The 21,633-nt window shown below is 40.9% G+C and overlaps 1 protein-coding gene across 1 annotated transcript; it reads left to right on the forward strand.

The window, feature by feature from the left end:
• Window positions 1-11,484: 11,484 nt before the first annotated feature.
• On the forward strand, window positions 11,485-12,627 carry LOC139383702 (5-hydroxytryptamine receptor 1B-like). The gene has a single exon (XM_071128256.1). It carries the CDS (start codon window positions 11,485-11,487, stop codon window positions 12,625-12,627), a length of 1,143 nt encoding a protein of 380 aa, XP_070984357.1.
• Window positions 12,628-21,633: the final 9,006 nt, after the last annotated feature.

Consider the following 21,633-nt stretch of genomic DNA (forward strand, 5'->3'; position numbering starts at 1 on the left):
ACACAGAATTACACATACACATAATTAAATCATAAATTGATTACAAATTACGTCATAAAGGAAAACGTCCCTAGCGGGCAGAACAGATATGACAGTTTGTTACACAAAAGAAAAGAGGCTGGGTTTGAGTGAAAGAGCGGGAAGACTGAGTAACAAAGGAAGAAGCTCTGTGCTATCGTAAATACAGTATCTTATGCATTCTAAATTACTGCCCATTTGGAAAAGGAAAATGCAATAAATATTTACTCTGAGCTGCGCTTCGGTAGGTTGGTGGTAGATGGAAGGCCGTGTTGCCAAACCGAGTCCTTTGTCCTTTGAAGAATGTCTCTGGGGGTCAATTGGATACGTTGTAGTAATGTCGTAGTGTGATAGACGGGATACTCTGTCTGTTCCTTCCTAACCCTCGTTAGCAGCAGCAGCTAACTCAACGGCTAGGAGGTATCACTTCTGTAGTGAATAAGAGTTCAAAGTTCATACCATTCTCAACCAAAGCTCAGGCTGATGTTAGCTTCGTTCTGTAGTTATTATCTGAACCATTCTGACATCGGACCGTTGCCCCCACATCCTCGGAACAGGAGGTTATATTGTCGTCAAGGCTTTATATAGGAGGGCGTGTTTGAAGAGTTTTATAGCCCATGTCCCGCCCAGCTCTACTAGGGCGAGTAAAATGGTCAGAGTGGTCTCATTTGTGTCTGGAAGTAGCTAGCAAGCTAGCCAACATTAGCTTGGGTGCTTGACTGCCATTGTAAGGCCAGAACGCTCAAATCAACCCTACTCCTCGGCTCGAACGTCCAGTGTGCTCTCCGAGAGCGAAAAACAGTCTGAATTTACCCAGCGGGTTTTCCGTTTTTCATGAAATAGAAACACCATAATATTATTCAAATGAATTAAGCAAGTACCAGTCAAAAGTTTAGACACACCTACTCATTCCAGGATTTTTCTTTATTTTGACTATTTTCTACATTGTAGAATAATAGTGAAGACATCACAACTATGAAAATGATACATGTGGAATCAGTTAAGAACAGATTCTTATTTACAAGGACAGCCTAGTCCTTCCTCCCCATCAGGAGATTGAACCCCGGTCTCCTGTCCGCACGACACAGGGAAACTTTAGCTAAATAGCCCAGTACTGTACTGCCGACCGTCATGTTGTACAGCACCATATTTTCCATTCCATCCTAACAGAAACCCAGGGTTTTTGTTTTTCATGGAATAGAAACACCATAATATTAATCAAATTAATTAAGCAAGTACCATTCAAAAGATTGGACACACATACTCATTCCAGGATTTTTCTATATTTTTACTATTTTCTACATTGTGGAATAATAGTGAAGACATCACAACTGTGAAATAGCACATATGGAATCAGTTAAGCCCGGTCTCACGCGTGCCTGCAATATGGAAGACTATCAAATGCTTCTCAAAGATGCCCTCTGGTCAAACTAGCAATAACTTGCATTAACAAAAAAAATGGCTGACAAACAGATAATGTGCCACAGAATGCTGCAGCAGCTCGCAAGGTGTGCCGCAGTATGACGCAACTTCTAAAGGAGGAAGCACTGTAGCTATAAGTATAAGAAAGTGCAAGCAAACGAACTGCGACGAGGTAGGCCTATTCGTTCAGCACTTTCAAAATGGACACCGACATAAATTCAGATAGATGTTAGTTCAGATAAATTCAGCAAGATTTGGAGGCCTTAACTTTACTCTTCTTTAAAACCTCTTTATCCTACCCCCTCCTTTTTCGAACATTCTGTTAAAAATCGCGCAACATTTCAGTGTCCTGCTACTCATGCCAGGAATATAGTATATGCATATGCTTAGTATGTGTGGATAGAAAACACTCTGAAGTTTCTAAAACTGGTTAAATCACGGCTGTGACTATAACAGAGCGTGTGTTTCATCGAAAAGCGCAAGAAAAACTGGTCACTGAAAGCTGAAAAAGTATCCATGCGCCCCTTTCATGTATTGTTTAAAGGAAACCAAATTTAATATGGAGACGGATGCAATTCCTACAGCTTCCACACGATGTCGCCAAAAACGTCATTTTCATTGACAAAAATCCTTTGAGACATTACCAATAGATCCGTCATTCCATCCAGCCTACAACAATCGATTTTGGAAGATTGAAAAATGGACATTGTTTTCTTGAGTAGCTGCTATTGAATACAGATCGCCCAGTGATCAATTTGATCGCTTATTAACGTTTACAAATACCTAAAGTTGGGTTACAAAAGTAGGTTGAAGTGTTTTGTCAAAGAATATAGGCAACTTATATAATTTTTAAAAATGACGTTGCGTGTTGGAAGAGAGCCTTTTTCCTGAAGCAGACAGGCTATACAAATGGATATTTTGGGCATTCATGGACGGATTTAATCGGGAAAAAGACCAATTTGTGATGTTTATGGGACATATAGGAGTGCCAACAAAGAATATCATCAAAGGTAATGAATGTTTTATATTTTATTTCTGCGTTTTTGTGTAGCGCCGGCTACGCTAATTCTTTTGTTTACGTCGCCTTCAGGCATTTTGGGGTGTTGCATGCTATCAGATAATAGCTTCTCATGCTTTCGCCGAAAAGCATTTAGATTAGATTCACAACGAGTGTAGCTTTAATTCAATACCCTGCATGTGTATTTTAATGAAAGTTTGAGTTTTAACGAGTACATTTAGCATTTAGCGTAGCGCATTTGCATTTCCAGGTGGCTACTTGAGACGTCTGTGTCTCAAGTAGGATCAAGAAGTTAAGTCACCACACACACACAGGGAGAGGGAGGGAGGGAGACTCGTTTAGCCTACCATTTGAAGTATTTTATAAGGCTTGTGGTCTAAAAGGGAACGAAAATAAAATCATGAGGATCCCCTTTTATATACAATATACAGGCGCACAGACAGTGCATTGTGCAAAAAAACAAACTCCCTCGCAATATCAACTGGGATTACATGGGTCTATTACTGAAATTTTTGTTGAAAACAAATATTTGAATGGGAAGAGACTGTCACTGGCAAACATGGTTACAGACCCAACAACATTATATAGTATCTACTCCTCATTAAGAAAAGCACATGAGATAATTATAATACACAAAGTGAGCAAAACAATGAAATCATTACAACATTGCCTAAAATTATCAATAAGATACTAATGAGATACACCTATATAATCAATAGGCCTATAACAATTGAGATGTACAAACTATGGCATAAGGGAACGATGAGCGGATAAGAGGAAATCCGTAATTCCGATTAAGACATTAATGAGCGAGTTAAGATGGACGTAGTCAATATAACTATTTGTTCAGCACTTTGAAATATTCAGCGACAGAATTTATGTTTTTTTATGTTTAATACATTTGAAAACATTTCTACAAACCTATTTTTACTTTGGTATTTTGTGTAGATTCCAAAATATGTTGTATTTATTTTTATTAATTGTAGAATAAGGCTGTAAATTACAGAATGTGGAAAAATTCAAGGGGTCTTGAATACTTTCCAAAGGCACTGTACATCTATGGCAGCACCCAAGGGGGCTTGAACTGCCTAGCGCTCCATGTAGATTCTGCGGTGACGTAGTGTGCCTGTCACACCCTGATCTCTTTTACCTGTCTTGTGCTTGTCTCCACCCCCCTTCAGGTGTCACCCATTTCCCCCATTATCCCCTGTGCATTTATTCCTTATGTTTTCTGTTTGTCTGTTGCCAGTTCGTCTTGTCTCATCAAGCCTACCAGCCTATTTTTTCCCGCACTCCTGTTCTCTCGTCCCTGTTTTCTAGTTTTCCCATATTTTTACCTTTCTGCCTGCCCTGACCCTGAGCATGCCTGCCATTTTGAATCTTTCTGACACTTCCCTGGATTACTGACCTTGGTAATGTGCAGATGGATCCCGGAAAGGTGAGAGCCGTGGTGGATTTGCCTCAACCCACATCCAGAGTGCAGCTGCAACACTTCCTGGGATTTTCTCATTTCTATCGGCATTTTATCCGGGCTTACAGCACCCTGGCTTTCCCCCTTTCAGCACTCACCTCTCCCAAGGTCCCGTTCAGATGGTCCTCAGCTGCTGACCGGGCGTTCCTGGACCTAAAGCATTGCTTCACCACAGCTCCCATATTAATCTATCTGGACCCCTCCCGTCAATTCCAAGTGGAGGTCGATGCTTCGGACATCGGAGTGGGGCAGTCTTGTCCCAGCATTGTCTGGAGAATTATGATGTGGGAAATCGATAACTACTCGCAGTGAAGATGGCATTGGAGGAGTGGAGGCAGTGGGCAGAACATCCATTCATTGTGTGGACGGATCACAAGAACCTGGAATATCTCCACACCGCAAAGCATCTCAACTCCAAGCTTGATGGGCGCTGCTTTTCACTCGATTCAACTCATCTGGGGAATAGAGTACCGGGTCTTGGGGTGGGCCCGGCTAACCGGATGTTTGTCCCAGACGCTGCCCGTTCCCTGGTTCTGGAAAGGGCTCATTTCTCCAGGTTTGCCTGCCACTCTGGCACCCGTCGGACCATGGTCTTTGTGCGACAACGCTTTTGGTGGCGCACCATGGTTCCTGATGTTCCGTGTTCGTTGCCACCTGCACTGTCTGTGCTCAGAATAAGACTCCTCGGCAAGCTCCGGCTGGCCTCCTTCAACCACTTCCTGTCCCTCACCGTCCCTGGTCACAAATATCCCTGGACTTCGTCACTGGTCTCGCTCCATATGATGGCAACACCACTATCCTTATGGTAATGGACAGGTTTTCCAATGCCGCCCATTCCCCTCCCCAAGCTCCCCTCAGCCAAGGAGATGGCCCAGCTCATGGTGCAGCACGTCTCCCGGATCCATGGACTACCGGTGACATGGTCGCCGACAAAGGTCCTCAGTTCTCATCCCGGTTCTGGAAGGCGTTCTGCACACTCATTGGGTCATCAGCCAGCCTGTCCTCTGGGTTTCACCCCCAGTCTAATGGCCAGTCGGAGCGAGCCAATCAGGACCTGGAGACAACACTCCGTTGCCTCATCTCCGCCAACCCCACTACCTGGAGCCAGCAACTTGTGTGGGTGGAATATGACCGTAACACCCTTCCCTGCTTAGCCACTGGTCTCTCGCCATTCAAGTGTTCAATGGGTTATCAGTCCCCATTCTTCCCTGAGCAAGAGGAAGAGGTCAGCATACCTTTGGCCCAGATGTTTGTACGCCACTGTCGCCAAACCTGGAAGAGAGCCCGGTCTGCTCTTCTTAAGACCACCTCCAAGTATCAACAACAGGCAGACCACCACCGGACCCCGGCTTCCCGTTATTATCTCGGGCAGAGGGTATGGCTGTCTACTCGGGATCTGTCCCTATCTTTCACAGCAATCTCTTTAGATTGAGACACATCTGTCATGGACGAGTGGTGAAAATCCTATCTTTCAGACGCTTATTAAAAACGACAAAGAGGAACAAAGGGCGAATTTTGATTGTATCATCCCTTTCTGTCACAGAGTAGGAAGAGATACCTGAGTAAAAGTTGTGACGTTGCCCCATAGACTACCCAGCAGAGATCATAGTAATGACAAACCCATCTCGCTTCGTCCATGGGGATGAGTTAAGGTCCCTCTCTCAATGTCAAATTGACATTTGTCTGCAGGAGCTCTCAGTCATGTCCAAGGTACAGTCACTGGCTGGACCCCCTACATTTGACGTGAATGAGGATTTGAAACCATGATAATAATGGTAGGCTTCATGGGTGGAAACAATTTGATCCTGGCTGCAACCAGTTGTTAAAACTACAGTGTAAAAGAGTACAGTGTAAAAGAGACAATAATACAACACCCAGAACAAGGGGCCTTAAATTCCTTGAAGCCACAACTTCTTCTAAATGCTACTGACATAATCTCCATCAGTGAAACTCTTAATGCCATAATTAATCAAGAGCATTTAGATATGTTTTCCAGAATAGCCATGTCTCTTAGAGGACAACAATACTGGTAAGTCTTTGGTTTTCCACTCAAGGAGACACCACTCTTAGTAATACCTTTGATGACTTTGAAAGGCTACTCAGTGCTCCTTCTACAGTGTGATACCCCATAAATCTCAATAAAGCCTTGAAGAAGAAGAATAAGAAGAAGAGGAAGAAAAAGAAGGAAGGGCGCACACTCTTTGTCCATACCCGCGGGCTGTGGTTGTGGCAGTTCGTCAAATGTTTGCAACGTCTTCAACGCTGTTTTGGGGAGAAGCGGCTTATCGCTGCTCTTACTGTAGTATTTGTTTGTGTGCCTTGTGGTAGGCAGGTAGGGTTTGGTCTTCTGTCTAGTTCACCTTAGCAAATGAACTGTATTTTTAGGGGGTAGATCAGCTTTAATTTCGCATTTAAATTGTGGCTTGCATCAATGTAATTGTCTGCATCATTTCCAATCCCCCATATAATGTATATTTTTTAGTAAGAGCAAGGATTAAGTCTTGAATACTTGCTATTATTTCTTGCCCTGCTGCTAATTCATTGTGTGTGCCCTCACACACTGTACTACGTCTAAGCCACAGTTACAGCCAGTGAGTCGGTTCCAGTTGTGGCGACCTGTTTTATGAATTGTATTTGTATTAACATGCCCCTCGTGTCACAAAAAGGTAGCTTAGACGTAGTATAGTTTACAATTGTACTCACAGTTATGATGCACCGCAGACAGAAGTGTGGAGAATCTTACGTTAAATTCTCCGCACTAAGCCAGTGTCAAGACGTTTATGGTTCCTCCTTGAAATTAGATAACTATCCGCTCTGCACACACTGGTTGAATCAGCGCGGATTCCACATAATTTCAATGAAATTACGCTGAACCAACTTGGAACAGACGTTGAATTGACGTATTTGGCACGACTTTGTCATTCCTGAACAATTTTGAAAAAGTTCCCATTGGCTTGTTTGCCACCATAATATCTTATGCTTTTGTTGGAGGTCAAACCAGAGTTTGAACAGATGACTAAAGGAAATCAAAGGGAGCTCTGAACCTTTGAACCAAATGTGAAGAAATGTAAAAGTAATTTCCCCCTTGACATATATTAGTACAGAACAGAGAAATTGGCCTTGTTAAATAAGACTGCTTGAAAGAGCAGCTCAATCCATTCTATTGTCATTTGAATACTTGAGCTACCCAGTACACTTCAAACTTGGTCTACAATCAACATGTCAATCAGAAAAGTTTGACTGAGCCTGCATGGAGTGCCAGATAGTTGGGGTAACAGGTTTGCACTTCTGGGACTATTCCATTGCTTCCATTTCGTAAGTCAGGCTCAATAAAGCACAGCTAAAGTATTTGAAAGAAAATACATACTATTTGAACACTTTTCTGCTATATATACACAATATGGCTGACATGATGCCTCTTGTGCCTTTATCTAAGGTGATGAAAGGCAGGTCTCTCCGTCTCTGCAGTGGCATGACTGGTTCATATACTTCATGGGTCATAAATGTGCTGGATGGAATTGATCTTCAGATCCTCGTCTACTGCACTGGCAGTGGGATGTGAGAAATATCAATAATGTATCTTTAATAACCCACTGGGCAAAAACCTGTTGAATCCACGTTGTTTCCATGTCATTTCAACCCCAAAAAATGGATATGATGATGTTGAAAGAACGTGGAAAACTGATTGGATTTGCAAAAACATCTCAACGTTAGGGCATTTCGTCTTTTTTTCACCCCACTTTAAACCTACATCCAATGACATGGTGACATTTGTTGTTGATTTTTACTTTGAATTCACGTTAGTTGAAAAAAGTCAATAATTTATGCCTTTGATGTGCCCCCTTTCACAAATATATTACATGTACTATAAACATTTGTTGCAGGCCCAATGGTCCATATCGTATGGGAAGAAATGTAATATAAAAAATAATAATGCTGGAACGTTTGCTTCCAGACCTTTTTTTACATGACATGACGTTTTCAGTCTCTGCAAATTATGAAACCGAATAACTAAATTGCCATATAAATCCTTTGTATCTGCACCAAAAGGGCACAGCGATCCTTGGGCATGTTTATTATTACCAGCATGAACATTGTTATTACACAGAAACTTTTGAATTATGGAGAAACTGACCAAGACACTACCAGCCACCTAGCAATTTTATGAAGTTGGCTTTAGCTAGCCAAGATAGGTTTCCTAATCTTCCAACCTCATAACTAACTATCAATAAAGTCAAAGTAGCTAGCTTGTCTGGAAAATACTTTAGAAAAGCAAGCATTTACCAAATGAACTGAATAAAAACTCACGTTCCTTTCAATATTTTATCCAGATTGGAGCAGAGATGCAGAGAAGCATATTTAGTTTCCTTAAAACGCCCTAAAGCTGATTTCCGTGCCCCACGGAAATGTACTTAGCATAATAAAGAAATCCTCATCAAAATCAGTCTGTTTAAGCCAGAGATACTGTAACTGTCTCAATTCACAGCATCCGCCAATGTTGACCTTTCGCATCTCAGTGGAAGGTGGTCGATCTACAGCGGTGTCTGTCAGACCAGGATAAAATCCCGAAAATCGGTCTTCTCACAAAACGTCTGTAGCGTCCGAACGTTCTACAAACAAGTATGATCCCTCTATGGAAAGATGATACTCTCACAAACATGTACATGTTGGTATTTTACCCAGATTTAAGCAGAGATGAAGAGAAGCATATTTAGTTTCTTTAAAAAAAAGAAAAACACCAGTCAGGAGTATGCAGACAGCTCAAGAGGTATGCTTAGATACTGTATGCAGAAAAATACATGTATTTTTTTACATAGAATTAAGCATAATGATTATGGCTCGAGATTGAAGGAAAGGCTGTTTCAGGTGTTTGGAAAATGCTAAATTCTCCAACTTCTTGATGGGGTGCATAGCCCCCTGCAAACTACCGCCCAGCAATCCTCACATTGGTATCGTTTGTGATATTCATTATTTGTCCATATAATGGAGGAGTTGGCTGGTGTTGACTTTTATGATGTTTAAGAACATTGTAGCCTACTATATGTGCTGGAAATTAAATTAATGATTTGATGTGATACAGTGCCTTGCGAAAGTATTCGGCCCCCTTGAACTTTGCAACCTTTTGCCACATTTCAGGCTTCAAACATAAAGATATAAAACTGTATTTTTTTGTGAAGAATCAACAACAAGTGGGACACAATCATGAAGTGGAACGACATTTATTGGATATTTCAAACTTTTTTAACAAATCAAAAACTGAAAAATTGGGCGTGCAAAATTATTCAGCCCCTTTACTTTCAGTGCAGCAAACTCTCTCCAGAAGTTCAGTGAGGATCTCTGAATGATCCAATGTTGACCTAAATGACCAATGATGATAAATACAATCCACCTGTGTGTAATCAAGTCTCCGTATAAATGCACCTGCACCACTGTGATAGTCTCAGAGGTCCGTTAAAAGCGCAGAGAGCATCATGAAGAACAAGGAACACACCAGGCAGGTCCGAGATACTGTTGTGAAGAAGTTTAAAGCCGGATTTGGATACAAAAAGATTTCCCAAGCTTTAAACATCCCAAGGAGCACTGTGCAAGCGATAATATTGAAATGGAAGGAGTATCAGACCACTGCAAATCTACCAAGACCTGGCCGTCCCTCTAAACTTTCAGCTCATACAAGGAGAAGACTGATCAGAGATGCAGCCATGAGGCCCATGGTCACTCTGGATGAACTGCAGAGATCTACAGCTGAGGTGGGAGACTCTGTCCATAGGACAACAATCAGTCGTATATTGCACAAATCTGGCCTTTATGGAAGAGTGGCAAGAAGAAAGCCATTTCTTAAAGATATCCATAAAAAGTGTAGTTTAAAGTTTGCCACAAGCCACCTGGGAGACACACCAAACATGTGGAAGAAGGTGCTCTGGTCAGATGAAACCAAAATTGAACTTTTTGGCAACAATGCAAAACGTTATGTTTGGCATAAAAGCAACACAGCTGAACACACCATCCCCACTGTCAAACATGGTGGTGGCAGAATCATGGTTTGGGCCTGCTTTTCTTCAGCAGGGACAGGGAAGATGGTTAAAATTGATGGGAAGATGGATGGAGCCAAATACAGGACCATTCTGGAAGAAAACCTGATGGAGTCTGCAAAAGACCTGAGACTGGGACGGAGATTTGTCTTCCAACAAGACAATGATCCAAAACATAAAGCAAAATCTACAATGGAATGGTTCAAAAATAAACATATCCAGGTGTTAGAATGGCCAAGTCAAAGTCCAGACCTGAATCCAATCGAGAATCTGTGGAAAGAACTGAAAACTGCTGTTCACAAATGCTCTCCATCCAACCTCACTGAGCTCGAGCTGTTTTGCAAGGAGTAATGGGAAAAAATGTCAGTCTCTCGATGTGCAAAACTGATAGAGACATACCCCAAGCGACTTACAGCTGTAATCGCAGCAAAAGGTGGCGCTACAAAGTATTAACTTAAGGGGGCTAAATAATTTTGCGCGCCCAATTTTTCAGTTTTTGATTTGTTAAAAAAGTTTGAAATATCCAATAAATGTCGTTCCACTTCATGATTGTGTCCCACTTGTTGTTGATTCTTCACAAAAAAATACAGTTTTATATCTTTATGTTTGAAGCCTGAAATGTGGCAAATGGTCGCAAAGTTCAAGGGGGCCGAATACTTTCGCAAGGCACTGTATGTAGGCCTATTGTCTAAATGCAGTAAAGGTATACAATGCCTCTGGTAATGTATTTACTCAGAACATGAGTGGCCAATGATGTAGGAAGTGATGGATCTATGTAGATGTTGAAATTGTTTTATTTCTAGTAGTCTATCGTTTATGTGTTGTTCAGGTTCAATATAGGTCTAGTAAACATGGATATTAATGATAAAGGGCAAATACATGACTCATGGTGACAGGTAGAAATAGCAGGGCACTATGACCCAGTGGAGATGTGCTCACCTCTCCAGAAGAATCCCTGTGATCAATGCTGCATGTTAATGTTTGCTGTCAGAGGCAGGCGGCAGCAGCTGTATAAAGCCAAGAGTGGAGGTCTCCTCACCATTCAACTGAAGCAGCCTGTAAGACAACTCCAGGAGACAAGGATTACAATGCAAATGGTAAGCTTGCAGTTGCAACATTTGTCAAATGGCTGCAAGTCATTGGTCTTTCATCAGTCTCAATGTTTATTTTGATCAACTTTCTATATACATAGTGTTTATTTTGTTTAGATAGCTAAACTGTTAAAACAGTTGAGGACAGACGTTGGTATACGTTTTCCAGAGAACATAATGGATCTTTACTTCAAAATCCTTTTTTTTTTTTTTACATCAACAATTATAATAGGGTCGCTTCTGCAATGAAAAAAACATGAAGAAGAAACGGACAACACTGTTTTCCTGTCCCAAAATACTTTACTAGACTGATTGAAATGTATTAAGAAAAAATGGATGTTAGAGACTTGGCAACATAAGAAGAATTCTCTTTGGACTGACCACACTGTTTCAAAATGAGGAATCAATCAGTGATGGAGAAAAACGACTAAGGGGATGGAGCGCTCAAGTCAACTCCAGCCTGCATTATATGGACAAATGATGAATATCACAAACGATACCAATGGGACAGAATCTCCAGAGCTTGATGAAAATGATGAGAGTTTGGCTTATCAAACCGGGTTGGCAGTGATTCTCTTCGTTGTCACACTCGCTACTACTTTATCCAACGCATTTGTCATTGCAACGATTTATCAGTCTAAGAAACTGCACACTCCAGCTAACTTTCTCATAGCGTCTCTAGCTGTCACCGACCTCTTAGTGTCAATTTTGGTGATGCCAATATGCGTCCTGTACACGGTGAGTCACACCTGGACTTTGGGACAAGTTACATGTGACATTTGGTTATCCTCAGATATAACATGTTGCACTGCTTCTATCCTTCACTTATGCGTAATCGCTTTGGATCGATACTGGGCAATAACAGACGCCGTTGAGTACTCCAAAAAGCGCACGCCAGCGCGCGCTGCGGGAATGATCGTGACCGCCTGGGTCATCGCTATCTCCATCTCCCTGCCCCCGCTTTTCTGGCGCCAGGTGAAAGCGGAGGAGTTAACTGAATGCAATGTCAACACGGATCACATTTTCTACACTATTTACTCCACGTTTGGAGCATTCTACATCCCTACTCTGCTGCTTATTGTGCTTTATGGAAGGATATACTTAGAAGCACGTAAGATCATTTTGAAACAGTCACCCAAAAAGGTAGGGAAAAGACTCACTTCAGCGCACCTGATCACCAACTCCCCTGGATCTGTGGCATCGACATCATCTTCTCAGTGTAAAATACACGATACCCACTTCAGTGACACGGGGTCCTTGGCAAGTAAGAACCATGTGAAAGTAACCGTGTCCGACGCACTTTTGGAGAAGAAAAAGATCTCAGCTGCTAGAGAGAGGAAAGCGACCAAAACATTGGGAATAATATTAGGCGCATACATTATATGCTGGTTGCCCTTTTTCATATACACCCTGGTGGTGGCCGCCTGTGAAACTTGTTTTTACCCCGAGATGTTTGACTTTTTCACCTGGCTTGGTTATCTCAACTCGTTAATCAATCCAATTATATATACCATGTCCAATGATGACTTTAAAAAAGCTTTCCATAAACTCTTACGCTTCAGATTTTGCATATCCTGAACATATGTCTTCCATGTCCTATTTTGTTTGCATTATTGCTCTATACAATACAGCATACAATACAGATACCCTTGTGTGGTGTTATATGTGTAAATGCATTCATATGATGCAATTTAGGGCACGATAAACCTTTATGTAATGATGGTATTATGGGGACACCGTATAGGACACACCATTTGTACACAGTAGCTAACGTTGCGCAATACTCTAATTCAGGTTTAATATGTCATATATACTTAAGCCGATTGTAATAAATTGTGAATACAACTGATTTGTTATTTGTGTTTCGCAAGGGCTCCCATTTGGGGATTATGGTGGCTCGCGGCGCATTGCGCGTTATTCCCTTCGCGACTGACCGTTGCATTTCAGATCCGCTGCATCATTAGTAAGAGCTATCCAAACCAGACTCGACTGAAACCATTACTTCTGTACATTGGCTGGCTATGACATTATCCACTGGGCACAGACGTCAGTTAAGCGTCTAGTTTGGATTTACATTGGTTGAGTTGTCAACTACTGTGAATTCAACATGATATCAACAAAACATTTCACCATGTCAATGGATTTAGGTTAAAAATTGGGGGGGAAAAATACATAATGCCCTTACGTTGAGGACTTTTTGCAAGTCCAATCAGTTTTCCATGTTGATTCGACGTCATCTAACAGATTTTTTGGGTTGAAATGACATGGACACAAAGTTGATTCAACCATTTTTTGCCCAATCATATCAATAATCTAATTTATTTGATGCGACTATTTCCTAACATGATGATGTGTTTTTTTATGTTTTTGTTTTGCATACACTAGTGTGTACAGAATATAATGTACGTTTCTTTTTCATTGTGAAACTGTTACACGGAGATAAGGATCTTACTCTATTCTATTTATAGTTGATGGACACACCGTAAAAAAATATACAGTTGTTTCAACTACTTATTATTAAGTAACTGGTTCCACAGCCTATTTTAGTTTACTAACCTTTTCGGTTAAAGTGTTAACTGAATTTAAAATGTTTAGTTGGCCCAAACCTAGCGCCAACTTTAGAAAAAAAATCAGTAAACATCAAATTATGTGTTTGTTCAACTTGTCTCATACAACTATTACTTGGGCATCTTAACTAAACAAGTCTGTAACTGTTTAAAGACACAAACATTGCTTTTAACATACATTTTCAACATACACTACCGGTCAAAAGTTTTAGAACACTGACTCATTCAAGGGCTTTTCTTTATTTTTAACTCTTTTCTACATTGCAAAATAATAGTGATGCAATCAAAACTATGAAATAACAAATATGGAATCATGTAGTAACCAAAAAAGTGTTAAACAAATCAAAATATATTTTATATTTGAGATTCTTCAAATAGTCACCCTTTGCCTTGATGACAGCTTTGCACACTTCTCTCATTCTCTCAACCAGCTTCACCTGGAATGCTTTTCCAACAGTCTTGAAGGAGTTCCCACATATGCTGAGCACTTGTTGGCTGCTTTTCCTTCACTCTGAGGTCCGACTCATCCCAAAACATCTCAGGTTGAGGTCGGGAGATTGTAGAGGCCAGGTCAACGCTCCGTCCCTCTCCTTCTTGGTCAAATAACCCTTAGACAGCCTGAAGGTGTGGTGGGTCATTGTCCTGTTGAAAAACAAATGATAGTCCTACTAAGCGCCAACCAAATGGAATGGCGTATAGCTGCAGAACGCTGTGGTAGCCATGCTGGATAAGTGTGCCTTGAATTCTAAGCACCCCCATACCATCACAACTCCTGCTCCATGCTTTACGGTGGGAAATACACATACAGAGATCATCCGTTCACCCACACCGCGTCTCACAAAGACAGTGGTTGGAACCAAAAATCTCAAATTTGGACTCCAGACCAAAGGACACATTTCCACTGGTCTAATGTCTATTGCTCGTGCTTCTTGGCAGAAGCAAGTCTCTTCTTATTATTGGTGTCCTTTAGTAGTGGTTTCTTTGCAGCAATTCCACCACGAAGGCCTGATTCACACAGTCTCCTCTGAACAGTTGATGTTGAGATGTGTCTGTTGAGCTCTCTTAAGAATTGATTTGGGCTGCAATTTCTGAGGCTGGTATCTCTAATGAACTGACAGTCCCTGGCAAAACTATTCATCCCCCTTGGCGTTTTTCCTATTTTGTTGCATTACAACCTGTCATTGAAATCGATTTGTATTTGTATTTCATGTAATGGACATACACAAAATAGTCCAAATTAGTGAAGTGAAATTTAAAAAAGAACTGTGAAATCAAAAAATTAAAAAGTGGTGCGTGGATATGTATTCACACCTTTTGCTATGAAGACCCCAAATAAGATCTGGTGCAACCAATTACCTTCAGAAGTCACATAATTAGTTAAATAAAGTCCACCTGTGTGCAATCTAAGTGTCACATGATCTCAGTATATATACACCTGTTCTGAAAGGCCCCAGAGTCTGCAACACCACTAAGCAAGGGGCACCACCAAGCAAGCGGCACCATGAAGACCAAGGAGCTCTCGAAACAGGTCAGGGACAAATTTGTGGAGAAGTACAGATCAGAGTTGGGTTATAAAAAAATATCAGAAACTTTGAACATCCCACGGAGCACCATTAAATCCAATATAAAAAAAGAAAGAATATGGCACCACAACAAACCTGCCAAGAGTGAGCCGCCCACCAAAACTTACAGACCAGACAAGGAGGGCATTATTCAGAGAGGCAGCAAAGAGACCAAAAATAACCCTGAAGGAGCTGCAAAGCTCCACAGCGGAGATTGGAGTATCTGTCCATAGGACCACTTTAAGTCATACACTCCACAGAGCTGGGCACAAGCGTTTGGTGTTTTCCAAAAGGCATGTGGGAAGGAAAACGCTATGCCTGGCGCAAACCCAACACCTCTCATCACCCCGAGAACACCATCCCCACAGTGAAGCATGGTGGTGGCAGCATCATTCTGTGGGGATGTTTTTCATCGGCAGGGACTTTCAAACTGGTCAGAATTGAAGGAATGATGGATGGCACTAAATACAAGGAAATTCTTGAGGGAAACCTGTTTCAGTCTTCCAGAGATTTGAGACTGGGACGGAGGTTCACCTTCCAGCAGGACAATGACCCTAAGCATACTGCTAAAGCAACACTCAAGTGGTTTAAGGGGAAATATTTAAATGTCATGGAATGGCCTAGTCAAAGCCCAGACCTCAATCCAATTGAGAATCTGTGGTATGACTTAAAGATTGCTGTGATGTGCCAAGCTTATAGAGACATACCCCAAGAGACTTGCAGCTGTAATAGCTGCAAAACGTGGCTCTACAACGTATTCACTTTGGGGGGTGAATAGTTATGCACGCTCAAGTTAAAAATCGTATTTCTTGTCTGTTTCACAATAAAACATATTCTGCATCTTCAAAGTGGTAAGCATGTTGTGTAAATCAAATAATACAAAGCCCCCAAAATAATCCATTTTAATTCCAGGTTGTAAGGCAACAAAATATGAAAAATGCCAAGGGGGGGTGAATACTTTCGCAAGCCACTGTATCCTCTGCAGCAGAGCTAACTCGGTCTTCCATTCCTGTGGTGGTCCTCATGGGAGCCAGTTTCATCAGAGAGATTGATGGTTTTTGCAACTGCACTTGAAGACACTTTTAAAGTTTTAGAAATTTCCGTATTGACTGACCTTCATGTCTTAAAGTAATGATGGACTGTCATTTCTCTTTGCTTATTTGAGCGGCTCTTGCCATAATATGGACTTAGTCTTTTACCAAAAATGGCTCTTCTGTTGAACACCCCTACCTAATCACAACACAACTGATTGGCTCTTATGCATCAAGAAGGAAAGAAATTCCACAAATTAACTTTTAAAAAGGCACACCTGTTAATTGAAATGCATTCCAGGTGACTAACTCATGAAGCGGGTTGAGAGAATGCCAAGAGTGTGCAAAGCTGTCATCAAGGCAAAATGTGGCTATTTGAAGAATCTCAAATCTCAAATATATTTAGTTTTCTTTAACACTTTTTTGGTTACTACATGATTCCATATGTGTTATTTCATAGTTTTCCTGTCTTCACTATTACTCTACAATGTAGAAAATAGTAAGAATAAAGAAAAACCCTTGAATGAGTAGGTGTTCTAAAATTTTTGACCGGTAGTGTTCATATTTAACACAGGTTGACATTGTGCATGTTCATTTTTACAGTAGTTATTATTTAACTGGAACGTGTCCTCACCTGGGATTTGAACTCACACCTTTTCGGGTTCAAAGCATTCCAATCTCTCGTCTACACCATCATATCTGTGTCAATCATCAGTTAATCAGACTGTTCTCTTATAATTTATTTGATTTACTTATTTCAGCAATTGTAGGGTTTTCTGTATTGTTGCCTGATGTTGGTGGAGCATATTACTGTTTTAATGTTACTCTTTAATAACTATGATAAATATAATAGTTTTACTCGAATGTACTTTCAACAGAGCTGAGATTTACTTTGAAGTACAATGTGTGAAATCAGTCATTGACACAGACATGGTGGCGTAGCAGGAAGTGCGGTATGCCGTGAACCAAGAGATTGTGACTTGAAATCCAAGGCGAGAACATGTTGAAAAATAATTACTGTAAAGTATCCAGACACCTTCACTTTTTCCACATTTTGCTACGTTACAGCCTTATTCTAAAATGGATTAAATCCTTTTTTCCTCATCAATCTACACACAATACCAGATAATGACAAGCCGAAAACTGTTTTTTTTATTACAAATAAAAAACAGAAATACCTTATTTGCATAAGTATTCAGACCCTTTGCTATGAGACTCGAAATTGAGCTCAGGTGCATCCTGTTTCCAATGATCATCATTGAAATGTTTCTACAACTGTAGTAAATTCAATTGATTGAACATGGTTTGGAAAGCCACACACTTCTCTATTTATGGTCCCACAGTTGACAGTGCATGTCAGAGCAAAATCCAAGCCATGAGGTTGCTGGGAATTGTCCGTAGAGCTTGAGAAAGATTGTGTCGAGGCACAGATCTGGGGAAAGTTACCAAAAAATATCTGCAGCATTGAAGGTCCCTAAGAACACAGTGGCCTCCATCATTCTTAAATGGGAGAAGTTTGGAACCAACAAGACTCTTCCTAGAGCTGGCTGCCTGGCCAAACTGAGCAATCGGAAGAGAAGGGCATTGGTTAGGGAGGTGACCAACAGCCCGATGGTCACTCTGACAGAGCTCCAGAGTTCCTCTGTGGAGATGAGAACCTTCCAGAAGGACAACCATCTATGCAGCATTCCACCAATCAGGCCTTTATGGTAGACCGGCCAGACGGAAGCCACTCCTCAGTAAAAGGTACATGACAGCCCGCTTGGATTTTTCCAAAAGGCACCTAAAGACTCTCAGACCATGAGAAACAAGATTCCCTGGTCTGATGAAACCAAGATTGAACTTTTTGGCCTGAATGCCAAGTGTCACATCTGGAGGAAATCTGTCACCATCCCTGTGGTGAAGCATGGTGGTGGCAGCATCATGCTGTGGAGATGTTTTTCAGCGGCAGGGTCCTGGGAAACTAGTCAGGATCGAGGGAAAGATGAACGGAGCAAAGTACAGAGAGATCCTTGATGAAAACCTGCTCCAGAGCGCTCAGGACCTCAGACTGGGGAGAAGGTTCACCTTCCAACAGGACAACGACCCTAAGCACACAGTCAAGACAACGAAGGAGTGGCTTCGGGACAAGTCTCTGAATGTCGTTGAGTGGCCCAGCCAGAGCACGGACTTGAACCCGATCAAACATCTCTGGAGAGACCTGAAAATAACTGTGCAGCGACGCTCCCCATCCAACCTGACAAAGCTTGAGAGGATCTGCAGAGAAGAATGGGAATAACATCCCAAATAAAGGTGTGCCAAGCTTGTAACATCATATCCAAGAAGACTCAAGGCTGTAATCGCTGCCAAAGGTGCTTCAACAAAGTACTGAGTAAAGGGTCTGAATACTTATGTAAATGTGGTATTTGTGTTGTCTATTTTTTATAAATTTGTAAAAATGACTAAACCTGTTTTTGCTTCGTCATTATGGGGTATTGTGTGTAGATTGAGGATAAAAAAAACTATTTAATCCATTTTAGAATAAGGCTGTAATGTAACAAAATGTGGAAAAAGAGAAGGGGTGTGAATACTTTCCGAATGCACTGTATGCACGTTGAAAACATTTGATGTCAAAAGCATTGTGTGTGTAACTTGTTCCACAGCCTTTTTTTTGTGAAGATGCCCAAATAATAATTTCTAGTTGAATGAACATTTGAAACAAGTTGAGCAAGCACGTAATTTTAAGTTTACTTCATTTTTGCCAAAGTTTTCTCCAGTTGTTGCTAAGTTTGGGCCAAATAAAAATGTTAAGTGCTGGTAGCTTTTTTAATCGAAAAGTTGAGTAAACTTAAAAAGGCTGTGGAATCAGTTACTTAACAATATTTAGTTTAAACAACTAAATTTTTTTTTTTTACAGTGCAGAATTAAATTATGGTCAAACTGTTTTGGTTCACTATTAGCCTGTTATAGAACAACCGATTACACATTTCTCAACCTCCTGGATCATGAACAAGTCTTGAGCTACACAATGACCAATTTTCTCTAGAAATGTCAAATGTGCATGTAAAAGCTGAATCCCTGGGATAGTCACAAAGTTAAATTCTTGACTGGGTGTGGAAACCTTTTATTGGGGTTTCAAGAGAGAAGGCCAGGATTCATACAACCTGAATGTCAAACACAGACTGGTTTTATTGTGGGTGATATTTATCCAATAGACATAACAGCTGATGAATACCTTCACTTTTACTGTATTTAACAGTGTATGAGTGGGTGTTTGAACTGTATGTTCATACATTTAAGTGTATTCATGTCTGTGTATGTTCCGGCTAGCATCTGCTTCAAATTCATTTACTGCCCTGAATGACATAAAATGCCTATCAAGATACAGAGAATTACACAATAAGTTAGCCTATCAAGATACAGAGAATTACACAATAAGTTAGCCTATCAAGATACAGAGAATTACACAATAAGTTAGCCTATCAAGATACAGACAATGTATATCAAACTCATCTCTCGGCATTGATATGTGAAACGTTGTGTTCTACAACATGTCCGAGGGCTTGCCATACATGTGAATTTGTGGACATCATTTTTCACAATAGGAAATGCTGTAAAATAAAAACTTCTGCAATGAAATACTGCTCCATGAGAGTAAAATGTATTGTTAAATGGAATCTACAAATATGAAGTGTCATATGGTGTTACAGTGTAGAGTCCATCATTTGATGTGTTGATCACTGTCATTGGTGATGAGGGACCCATAATACTGTATGTCAGTTACTATTCTGTCAATGTGTGGGACAAAGTAGGTTGCACTCCCCCTTGTGGCATCACGGAGCCCACAAGCATGAATAAAGCATGATGCTAAAATAATGGAAAATGGTACAAAAAAATGTACTCAAGAAAAGACCAAGAGAAGCAACTACCAGTATTAATCAACTAACTCCATGTATGATTTCAATCCATTATATAAAAATTGCTGTAGGACTGGTGGAAGATGTTGAAATCTCATCTGGAAATATAGTAACCTGTTCTGAAGACCAAGGGCTCTATTCAATCTGCATTGCAGAAGTTCAGCTTTACAGCGTGATGGAAATTTAAAGGCAATGTTCCAACTTTAGGGGAGACTGCATTCACGATAAACGCTGCATATATTGGCTCACTCTGAAACTGCCTTTACGTTAATATCGCAGAATCTGTAACGCTGATTGAATAGAGCCCTAAACATATAATTGCTTGACATTAGTTATCCATCACACGCTACCCCACACCTCTTTGCAGGTTTTATTACAGCACACGCATAATGAGATCAGCTGTGATCGAGGTGTGAATACATGCACATACACGCACACACACTTTGACCTCTGACCTCACGCGTCTACCAAACACCTGAGCTGCCACAGCGCAGACCTGCACCACTGTCAGAGGATGTGCACCACTGGTCCTTCATCTGTCACGCACCAATAGCCAAACACAGCAGAGCAACACAGCAGAGCACTCATGGATTTTCACCAGATTCATCATGCATGATCGATGAATGATAAGCTCTGATTGCAAATATGTCCCCTTATGGTTCAATGCAAATGTTTTCCTATAGGGTTCACGCTGTCAATGGGAAATTCAATATGGATCTACATTATGTGGGTTGTAATGATTTCAGGTTGACCAAATGGGCATGTTATCTGCCAAAACAATGCTGGTTTGGGCTAACTGTGGGCTAACATTATAATGATGTGCCATGCAATATGTAGTGTGCCCTTGAGAAATATCAAATGTTTCTGCTGAGCTGGCAGTGACATCAACAGGAGTGGGTCACAGTTGTTCAAATTGAGGAGTCTCTGGGCAGTAAAACCAGGATCATCTATGTACTGTCAAGGTGACATGAATAGGATGACTTACAAGGCCTGAGGCCAAGGTTTTTCAAGCCAGAAAGACAAATGTTCTCTTGGGCAGTCGAGTCTTCATTCATGTTTCAACTCAATCCCCTGAAACACTACAGAAAGGAGTTTCCCTCATTCCTCTTAAGGGCAGCTCTGACTCGAGGACAGAAACCAATTTGATTAGTTAAGTTCAGGCAAGAAATTATACTGTTTAAGTTTGGGGAGGGATTCGAACCAGCAAACTTGTGTATGGAAACCCATGTTAGTCCATTTTACACCCTAGGAATATATTCAGAGTGAACATTAATTCAACCAAATTATAACATTGCTTGGCACAAAGCTCATAATACTGACTAGGGATAATGAAACCTGAGGGACATGGTTGACCTAGAAAGCATTGGCTGAAGCGCTGATGCAATATTCTTGTTGTCAAGTGAGTAAGATGGAAGGTATAAAGATACGGTATGTTATACTTACACATGCAAATGTATTTTACAAAGCAACACATACATCACTTTGTTATTGGGAACTAATGCGATACAGCTAATTAATTATATGTTAT

The sequence above is a fragment of the Oncorhynchus clarkii genome, chromosome 25, assembly GCF_045791955.1.
Source record: "Oncorhynchus clarkii lewisi isolate Uvic-CL-2024 chromosome 25, UVic_Ocla_1.0, whole genome shotgun sequence".
NCBI classification, from domain to species: domain Eukaryota; kingdom Metazoa; phylum Chordata; class Actinopteri; order Salmoniformes; family Salmonidae; genus Oncorhynchus; species Oncorhynchus clarkii.

Bases quoted from the DNA above. Each gene is read 5' to 3' on its own strand.
- LOC139383702 (XM_071128256.1), top strand. From the start codon at position 11,485: ATGGAGCGCTCAAGTCAACTCCAGCCTGCATTATATGGACAAATGATG.